Source organism: Ochlerotatus camptorhynchus, unplaced genomic scaffold (assembly GCF_037179485.1).
Source record: "Ochlerotatus camptorhynchus isolate MF236.1 unplaced genomic scaffold, CSIRO-AGI_Acam_v1.1 ptg000114l, whole genome shotgun sequence".
NCBI classification, from domain to species: Eukaryota; Metazoa; Arthropoda; class Insecta; order Diptera; family Culicidae; genus Ochlerotatus; species Ochlerotatus camptorhynchus.
The window spans coordinates 2,501,514-2,511,814 of NW_027040604.1; the positions used below are offsets into that span (position 1 = coordinate 2,501,514).

At 42.2% G+C, this 10,301-nt stretch overlaps 1 protein-coding gene and 1 pseudogene across 1 annotated transcript; both read left to right on the forward strand.

The window, feature by feature from the left end:
* Positions 1-5,601: 5,601 nt before the first annotated feature.
* On the forward strand, positions 5,602-6,805 carry LOC135699753 (keratin, type I cytoskeletal 9-like). The gene is made up of 2 exons (XM_065220072.1): positions 5,602-5,822; positions 5,885-6,805. Exons 1-2 carry the CDS (start codon positions 5,762-5,764, stop codon positions 6,763-6,765), a joined length of 942 nt encoding a protein of 313 aa, XP_065076144.1. The 5' UTR covers positions 5,602-5,761; the 3' UTR covers positions 6,766-6,805.
* Positions 6,806-7,075: 270 nt separating this feature from the next.
* LOC135699752 (keratin, type I cytoskeletal 9-like) lies at positions 7,076-8,376 on the forward strand (annotated as a pseudogene).
* The last annotated feature ends 1,925 nt before the right edge of the window (positions 8,377-10,301 follow it).

Below are 10,301 nucleotides of genomic sequence, written 5' to 3' on the forward strand. Positions count from 1 at the left end.
TTTAAAGATAATTAAATAATTCCATGAAGTTCGGTAGAACTTTCCTGAACTTCGGCAGAACTTCAGCAGGAGTTCCCTGAACTTTGACAGGCCTTCCCTGAACTACAGCAGGACTTCCCTAAGATTCGAAAGGACTTCCCTGAGGTGCGGCAGGCTTTCCCTGAACTTCATCAGGAATTTAATGATTTCCAAGAATTGAAATGAAAGGGCTTCCCTAAACTTCAGCAGCCCTTCCCTGGACTTCGGCAGAACTTCCCTGAACTTCGGCACAACATCTCTGAACTTCGGCAGGACTTCCCTGAACTTCAGCAGGACTTCTCTGAACTTTGACAGGACTTCCCTTAACTTTGGTAGAACTTCTCTGAACTTCTGCAGGAGTTTTCTGAACTTTGGCAGGAGATTTCTTTTATATGGCTTTCTCAATCTAGGGTAATCCATCTCCATACGTAAAAGTCGAAAAATCTAATTAATCACTTCGGCGGGAGTTCCCTGAACTTCGGCAGGCCTTCCCTGAAGATTGGTAGGACTTTCCCGAAGTTCGGCAGGCCTTCCCTGAACATTGGTAGGACTTCCCTATAGTTCGGAGAAACGTCCCTGAATATCGGCTGTACTTCCCTGAACTTCATCAGAACTTCCCTGAACTTCGGCAGGACTTCTCTGAACTTCGGCAGGACTTCGCTGAACTTCAGCATGAGTTCCCTGAATTTTGACAGGCCTTCCCTGAACTATAGCAGGACTTCTCTGAGCTTCGGCAGAACTTCCCTGAACTTCAGCAGGACTTCTCTGAACTTTGACAGGACTTCCCTTAACTTTGGTAGAACTTCTCTGAACTTCTGCAGGAGTTTTCTGAACTTTGGCAGGAGATTTCTTTTATATGGCTTCCTCAATCTAGGGTAATCCATCTCCATACGTAAAAGTCGAAAAATCTAATTAATCACTTCGGCGGGAGTTCCCTGAACTTCGGCAGGCCTTCCCTGAAGATTGGTAGGACTTTCCCGAAGTTCGGCAGGCCTTCCCTGAACATTGGTAGGACTTCCCTATAGTTCGGAGAAACGTCCCTGAATATCGGCTGTACTTCCCTGAACTTCATCAGAACTTCCCTGAACTTCGGCAGGACTTCTCTGAACTTCGGCAGGACTTCGCTGAACTTCAGCAGGAGTTCCCTGAACTTTGACAGGCCTTCCCTGAACTATAGCAGGACTTCTCTGAGCTTTGGCAGAACTTCCCTGAACTTCGGCAGAACTTCTCTGAACTTCGGTAGAACTTCGCTGAACTTCAGCAGGAGTTCCCTGAACTTTGACAGGCCTTCCCTGAACTACAGCAGGACTTCCCTGAACTTCATCAGGAATTTAATGATTTCCAAGAATTGAAATGAAAGGGTTTCCCTGAACTTCAGCAGCCCTTCCTTGGACTTCGGCAGAACTTCCCTGATCTTCGGCAGAACATCTCTGAACTTCGGCGGGACTTCCCTGAACTTCAGCAGGACTTCCTTGAACTTTGGCAGGACTTCCCTTAACTTCGGTAGAACTTATCTGAACTTCGGCAGGAGTTCTCTGAACTTCGACAGGAGATTTCTTTTATATGGCTTTCTCAATCTAGGGTAATCCATATCCATACGTAAAAGTCGAAAAATCTAATAAATCACTTTTCCTGAACTTTGGCAGGACTTTCCCGAAGTTCGGCAGGCAATCCCTGGACATTGGTTGGACTTCCCTATAGTTCGGAGAAACTTCCCTGAATATCGGCAGAACTTCCCTGAACTTCAACAGAACTTCCCTGAACTTCGGCAAGGCTTCCCTGAACTTCGGAAGGACTTTCCTGAACATCGGCAGGACTTTCGGCAGGGCTTCCCTGAACTTCATCAGGACTTCGCTGAAGTTCAGCAGGCCTTCCCTGAACTACGGCAAGACTTCCCTGAGCATTAGTAGGACTACCCTGAACTTGGAATCTTGGAATTGAAGGTGTCATTTCAGTAGTAGAATTATTATAATTATACAATAATATTGTGTTTACGAATATGTTCAAAAGAGTGTTCACTCGGCTGTCGACAAAAGCAGGCCACTCTCGATGTGTGCTACGCGATCGTCTGTTTTCTCGGCAGCAACCATTGTGTGGTCCTCCTCATTCTTCTTCATCAGCAGTTCTTTCGGTCGATGCGTCGTCGACTTTGGAAAGCAACCGTTGCGTGATAAGTGTGTGAGAGCTGACCACGTTTAGCATCCATTGCTGCAATGGACGCGCTCTGACTTTCGTTGGCGTACAACAATTTGCCATACAATGAAACTACTGGAAGCGGCTCCAGTTCTGATGGAGGAGGCTTTTTGGATAGCGGAAGATAAAGTGTTGTACCTTTTGACTATAGTTTCAAGATGTATTGTAAAGTGACCAAAAATCCTCGGCTCTGTAAAGTTAATTCGGTTGAGCCTTATCAAATAAATTAATAAACAAAAAAATATGTTCAAAATTTCAATACTTCCCATTTTTCTAATTTGCAATGCTTGTTGGTATTGGTGCATTTCGAATTTGGATGTGGTTTGAACTGGTGTAGATTCAGTATCAACGGAAAAGCATTAACTTTCACCTTACTGATGGGGAAAAGCCACAATGGCGTAAAAACTCCACATCTTTTCACAATGCACAAAACAAAATACAACTTAAGAACATACCTAACATTCAACAAACAAGATGTCAACAGCAGTCAGAAGCATAAAACTATGTTATTGGTATGGTCCATCGTTGGAAGCAAACTGTTGCGTAATGTAATTTAGCCCATCAATAAACGTCGAGTTGTTCCAATTTTCAGTTCAGTTCATCCCTCGTGCAGACTTCGTTGAATTCGGTTACAAAACGTCGTGAAAGCGGTTATAATTAGCAGTCATGAATTTGATTGGATCATGTAGGAAATTCTTTGTTCGTAATGATCTTTCAGGGACATACTGGGAGAGGAGCGGGACATTTTGCCGAAGGTCGTTTCGCCGAATGGATCATTTCGCCGAAGAGCAAGCCATTTTCTACGGTTTTGAACTTTTCTCAAAGCTCAGTAAATTTTGAAATCAGTCTCGAAAAAAGATTAAGAAGGTTAGACTTTCTCAACCTGGCAAGCTATTCAAATCTAATGTTTCCTTCTTTTGAACATGAGCAGTTCTTTCGAGTTGTGCTGATTTCAGAAATTTTTAAATAATGTATATGGGGGAAATAGTTGTAATGTCGGCCTAAATGCCCCTAATTTTTTGGAGATGGGCCCAATCTTAAAACAATCCATAGGCCAACATTAGAGCCATTTCCCAAATTTGATTTATATGCTTCCTTATTTAAAACATGAGCAGTTCATTCAAGTTGTACTGATTTCGTTATTTTCTAAATAAGCAATATTTATAGGAATGCTTCCTTCTTTTGAACATGAGCAGTTCTTTCGAGTTGAACTGAATTCAGAATTTTTAAAATAATCACTATTTTTGATTTATAGGAATTCTTTATTCTTTTATGAGCAGTTCTTTCGAGTTGCTTTACATGGGAATATTTATTATTTAAATGTGTTCCAAATTAATTTTAAGTGTATATTGTTTCATGATTAAAATTCAGCGAAATGACCCATTCGGCGAAATGACACAGCCCCGCTGGGAACTTATTATTTGAATGGATCACCCTAATGTTTGGCACATTGATTGACTAAAATAAATGATTTGATGACCTAATGATTGACCAAAATAAATAAAAATAAAATTTTCCGAAGGCACTTTTTATGCCTATAGTTAATTGTTTTTTAGAAACTATTTATTTCACCTAAATACGGTTTCTGGACCCCTGTGTTCATGTCATTTGATTTGTGAGTTTAACGTGTTAGTTTTCATCGATCAGGATGAGAAATAATGATGCCATTGAAGTTATCTAATCATATTTATTGAATTCCTTGGCAGATCAAAATGTCATGCTTTGTTAAAAAATATACAGTTTTCAAACAAAATTTCCTTCTCCAACACTGCACAACATTCAATTCTCGTTGGATTATCCTGAAATCTTGCATTTGTAGCAAAAATCTGACTATGAATCTAAAAAAAAAATATTATAAAAATAACTTTAAAAATTTAAATTTTGACCGGTTTTGCCCCACTGTGCGACTGGACAATAGTCTAAGGTTTCTAGAATAATTCTGTTTCACCAACTCAAGTAAAGCAGAACCACTGATTGGTTTACAATACCGTGAATCCCCGGAAATCTGATTGCTTTTAGGCTGAACACTTGGCTGTATTTGAACCCCACTTGTCGGCACCTCGTTCAAACTAAAAGTACAGCAATCTCACCTTTTATGCGCTATTGATAGGCTGTTCTTCAACCAATTGAGCTGATTTTCTGTAGTTGACACTTAACACATTCGTAATTGGTTGAAGTGCAACAGAGAACCAGCGGTGGGTGGACGATAGTACCCACCGTATAAATGGAGGGATTACTGTAGCTCAAACGTCGTTTAACGCATGAAATGCATTGAGAAGGAAAGGAATATTGCAAAATGAAGCAAATAAGGTTACCAGAAACACGCTTGTTGTTAGGATTACCAGATTATTAAAAGTAAACCCTGTTACTATGAATAAAGTGTCGTCCAAATTAGCGGGGCTCTACGGTAGATTTAATTTCAATATTTCGCTCTCAAAATATCAACACTTCTAGCGATCTTGGAACGTGAGAAGTGTATTAAGATACACAAGAACCTTTTGAACGAAAAGAACAAATTGTCGCACTAGCAACGTGATCATATTGTATCTACATATTCACACGGATCGATGTTATTCAGTCAAGTGACGTGATTTCTTTGTCGTATACCTTTAGCGTTTTCAAATAAACAAGAAACCGGCATACATATTACGATCGAAACAAACAGTTTTTTTTTAAAGTAACTACGAAATCTCATCCGTACATGATTGTGGGAATCATTCTTCATCCAACAGTAAACATTTGACGTCACGCATCACTTTGTCCAATGCTAATGAAATAAGAGATTGTTCCACTAAGATTATAACCTAACAGGTTCGTTAACCACGATCTTCACCTTGATCAAGAACAAAAAACTTACTAGGGGCCCACCGATGAATCATTCAGTAAATGCGAAACACACTATTAATCTTAAATTTTCTGCCGATGATTGACCCCACGCCAAACCGGCCGGCCGTAGATAATTGTCGCTGTATCTGATGTTCGGAACCTGTTTTACCGGTGCAGACGATTTGTCAAGCTACTATCAACAACACCCCCGCGCGCGTTTGGAACCTGTTTGCCGCAATGTCTGCCTTTTTCCTAGTTGAGAAGGGACGATCGGTCGTTAATATGAAGTTGTGCTTGATCAAACTGGAAAACAGCTTCGGTGGATTTTCATGTTCACGTTCTCGGAATCACTATCGACCACTATTGACCGGCTGGTACTGTCAGAAACGGCCAAACGATAGCCATGAGCGCATAGTAATTGACTTACAACCAAAACTCTGGATTTCCCCACCTATTGGGTGTTTCTTTATCAGTATTTTGAATTGATGTACAGCTCATGCTTGCTCTCTGAGCGCGCTAGTCCATGCGGTTATCGATCAGAGGAAAGAAGTAAATGCTACCATTCATATAAATACGAGCTGCATCAGTCTAGTGTCATCAAGTTCAGTGCTACAGTTCCCTCTCTCACTACTAATCGTTGGGCAATTCCTTGTTTTGGTTGGGAAATCTCGAATCCAAAGTCAGTACTAAGTCGGTTACGTTACAGATAGGAAGTCTCTCTAGGATGAAGTATTTCGTAGGAGCTGTTATGGTGGTCACGTTGGCCTTTGCCAACGGCAACGTCGGTAGGTTCAATGAATATAACGTGATCGAATGAATGGGTATTAATGGTACATCTTATTGACAGTTCCGTTGCATCGGCATACAAGGGACGTTGGTGGTAGTGCGGCTACTGCGGGTTCCCAATCGGCTAGTGGTGCCGGAGGATCGGGAGCTCAAAGTGGAAGTGCTGCTTCTTCATCTTCCCAATCGTTCGGTCAGTTCCCACAGCTCGGTGCACCGTTCGGACAAATGCCATTGTTTAACCCGAATCAATTTGGACAGTTCGCACAGTTTCCGCAGTTTGGACAATTGCCAGGATTCGGTTCCGGATCATCAAGCGGTGCCTCATCCACTTCGTTCGGCCATGGAGGTCACGGTGCACAGACAGGATCGCAATCTGGATCTACATCATTCTCGTCTGGTGTTGGAGGACATGGTGGTTCGGGATCGACGGCTGGTTCACAATCGTTCTCTTCCGGAGCAGGTCACGGTGGACAGAGTGGATCAGCATCTTCTGCTGGATCGCAATCGATCAGCAGCGGACACGATCATGGAGCACATGGAGTAGTTGGAACCGGTTCGCAAGCCGGGGCACAATCGACTTCTACTGGGCAGGGTCATGGTGGCCATGGTGGTGGTGTTGGAAGCGGTTCCCAAGCCGGGGCACAATCAACTTCTACTGGACAGGGTCACGGTGGCCATGGTGAACATGGAGCAACCGGATCGGCCTCGCAGGCTGGTTCTCAATCAACTTCCTCTGGACAAGGCCATGGTCATGGTGACGCAAGTGGTTCCCAAGCCGGATCCCAATCACAAAGCCAGGGTCCATCTTCCTTTGGACATGGTGGTCAACGGACAGAATATAGCCAGCAGGGAGATGGGTTCGGTGTACGAGTGAGCACTGATGAATCAGCTGATGGAACCAAAAAGAAGTCCGAAAGTGAAGCCTGGGTGTGGCAAAACTGAGAAACGATTGATGAAATAAACACAAAATATTTCCGATTAACATGACAAGAATGACTTTCAATTCTATGACCGTAAGCTCTACCTTATTTGTAAATTTCATTTGTGTAGATTGCGATCTGGAGTTTACTTTTTTTTTTGCTGACTTCTCTGGAGAATACCCCGTGTGCCGTGTGCGCACAAAAGAGGAGCTTGATAAGCCATTTTTCTCTTGTGTGTATTTATATTTACACGAGACGAGAACGCGAGAGCCGGTCAATCAAAAAATGGACGGGTTTTTATGGCTAGAGTAATTACAATCATATATGCAGAAAATGTTTATAAAGGGATGGCTAAGTTAAGAGCCACTCAATACCTTCCGTTTCATTCGTGCAGCAAGATTTGCAAGCGGCAGACGGAATTATGGGAATCTCTAAATTGGTTGGATTGATCATAGTGGCTGGTTTCGCTAACGGTAAGTGATCTGCATTTTTTGTTTGTCTAATTAATTCGGTGAACCACTTCGAACCAGCTCCCATTATCAAACGTAATGCTGACAAACAAGATCATGGAGCAAATTCAGTTTACAGTCCCGAATAGATTAGAAAAAGTCGTGACCCGAAAACAACACAAATTGATAACCCACTTTCCGAATTTTCAGCCCAGACCCATGGATTTCAGCCGAATAACTACCCCCCTAATCAGATAAATGCCTGGGGCTCAGCTTGCCGCAATTTCCAGCAACAGCAACTCCAAACGCAGGCCGCTCAGAATCAGTTCTTTACGCAAACATTCCCGCAAATTGCTCTGCCTCCGCTACCGTTCATGGACCTCTGCGGTCAACTGGGAGGTGGCGGTGGATCCGCTCACAGTGGAGCCAGTGCCGGGGCTAGTTCGTTCTCCGATGGACTTGGCAATCGCTTCGGAGGCAGCGCTGGATCCGGTGGCGTACATGGTGTCAGTGTCAGTACCGGCTCGTTCCCCAATGGTCAATCGGGAACGTCGGTTACGCATTTCGGTCCCGGAGGGGCCAGCACGAATCATTATAATGGTCAAAACGGAGGTGGCTTTGCCACGGCTAACAGATTTGATAGCGGAAATGGAGGCAACAGTGGTGCCAGCTTCAGTTCGTTCAGTGGTACTCCAGGAAATGGTGGATTCGCGACGGCCAACAGGTTCGGTGGTAGCGGAGGCAGTTCGTTCGGTGCTTCGTCGTCGTCATTCCCGAATGGAGGATTTGGAGGAAACGGTGGTGGTTACTCGGGTGTGGGAGTAAGCTCGTTCGGTGGAAATGGTGGAAATGGCGGAAACTTTGCCACAGCTAATCGTTTTGGAGGAGCAGAAGGAGGTCAGACTTACACTGCGCACGGACAACATGGAGCTGGGATTAGCGTTTCCAGTACCAACGATGGTCATGGCAACGTGCAAACTCATGTGCAAAAGCAACAATATTAAGAAGTAGTTTCAGACTAACAAGTCTTTTGATTTAGATTAGAAACCCGAGTAGCACACTTCCGTTAAGAAAAGTTGCAGCAACTTGTTTATGACTGAAATAAGTCGTAAAGAAGTTTCTACAACCGATATGTGACAAGCGTGCTACTAGGGAATGTTGAGCAAAGTTTAACGTGAATAAAGAGAACATTTTATACATTAGTGCGTACTTTTGTCAATCTGTCCATTTGAAAACTCTATCAAATTTGGAAAACCACTAAGTATTTGGGAATGTCTTGCTTTACCAACTGACGAAACGTGACCAGAGATATTACCTCGTGGGGCTGTCCGTATACAACGTAAACACATTGGTCGTCAAATGTCCAAAGCCATATATGTTTTTAAATGTATGGAAAAACTGGACAGTCCTGTGGAAAATCCAAATGGATTAATGCATCACAGCTTGACATGATGGAATACTTGCATGGTACTCTCCAAATATGTGATAGGTTTGTATACCAGTCAACTTGATTGGTGATTTGTTTTCTGTCGGTTTGTTTTCCGTACTGAGTACCAATGCTACCGACGCCAGGAAGGCAGCTCCCACGCACCTGGACCCTACCTATCGACCCATCAACTCGTGGACCGGGGACCAACGGCTTTACTTCCCTTCCGAAGGAAGGCGTGATCAGAGATTTTATGCCTCAGAAATTCCCGGCGGCCTTTTGGGGTGAGAGGCAATCACGCTAACCACTACACCACCGGCGCCGTTATAAAAAAAATAGAAAAGATTATCAAATGCATAGTTGTTTCTACATATCTCTTCCGGAAGCTGATGTCCGATCCAGATGAAATCCAATAGCGTGTAATTGGATATTTTACCTAAATCAAATGAAACCTGTTTCACTTGCATCTATGCCGTGTGTGGATACATGATCAGTACACTCAGTACATTACAACAGGCGCAGATTTCGCGATTTTCGCGGATTTTTCGTGGATTTGAACGTTCAGTCGTGGAAATCGTGGAAACATTAAATGATGTCGTGAAAATCACCAAGGGACTGATTGGCTATAATAAAAATGGCCAACATTCCAGTCTAAACAGTCAAACAGTCAAACAGTTAAAGTTAGAAACCTTAAATTTTATGAGTATTCAACCTGTTTTAAGCAAAATATATTAAATTAAGATTACCAGTACAGACTTTTATATTGGATTTAAAATCTGGGAATGCAGTGTTTAATTTAAATGCAACATTGCAATTGAAATCTGTAAATTGCGTTGCGATGTTACGATCAAGCTCGCTTCACGGCAACGGGACAGGCGTGCTGTGTCATAATAGACACGTATTTTACAGGTTTTGTATTATGACAGTTAACATATCAAAGTTAACCTAAGTGATGTTGAGAACATATCGTTTCAGAATAATGAAAGCATTTCAAATATTGCCTGCAATTTTAATAATGTATCTCTGTTGTTTATCTATCAATATTATTTGAAATTATAAGGGCTTGTTATTCGTTTCTCATGTTCTCTTGTAAGTTTATCTAATGAAATTCAAGTAGCATTTTAGCTGGTCTGGTCTTTTAGATTTCCAGTTTTTTTTTCTAATTGTGTTAAACAAAATTATTTTTGGAACCAGTAACGCTGGTTGATCACCTTTTAGTGGTGTATTACTGGTATAAGATCTGCCACCTTACAACTTCTAACTAGGAGAACATGACTTTTCAGTAATCAAAGGAACACATTTTAGTTCTTGTTACTTTTTATATAGTCAATAGTGACAAGCCGCGCATAGTGACCACCTCCGTTATGATTTTTTATATTGTTTATTCCAAATAAAAAGTATTGTTTATGTTCATAGAGTATATATGATCCTTTTCCTTTTGTCCTTCTCCTTGTCAGAAAGCGAGTAATGGCGCTATAACCATAAGCCAAACAAACCTAGGACAAGAGTTAGTGCTCATGACCCAACCCTCAGAGGAAAATGAAGCAACTCGTAATCTTTCTAGCCTAGATGCTTCCAACGACCAACCAATCATATAATTACCAAAACCGGAACGTACGATACGAGACGTTCACGTTTCATCCATTTATTGGATTTTAGAGTATCGTGTTTGAATCTTTGATT

Coding starts and splice junctions, on each gene's coding strand:
- LOC135699753 (XM_065220072.1), top strand. CDS start 5,762: ATGAAGTATTTCGTAGGAGCTGTTATGGTGGTCACGTTGGCCTTTGCC. Junction 5,823..5,884: donor CTTTGCCAACGGCAACGTCG/GTAGGTTCAATG, acceptor TCTTATTGACAG/TTCCGTTGCATCGGCATACA.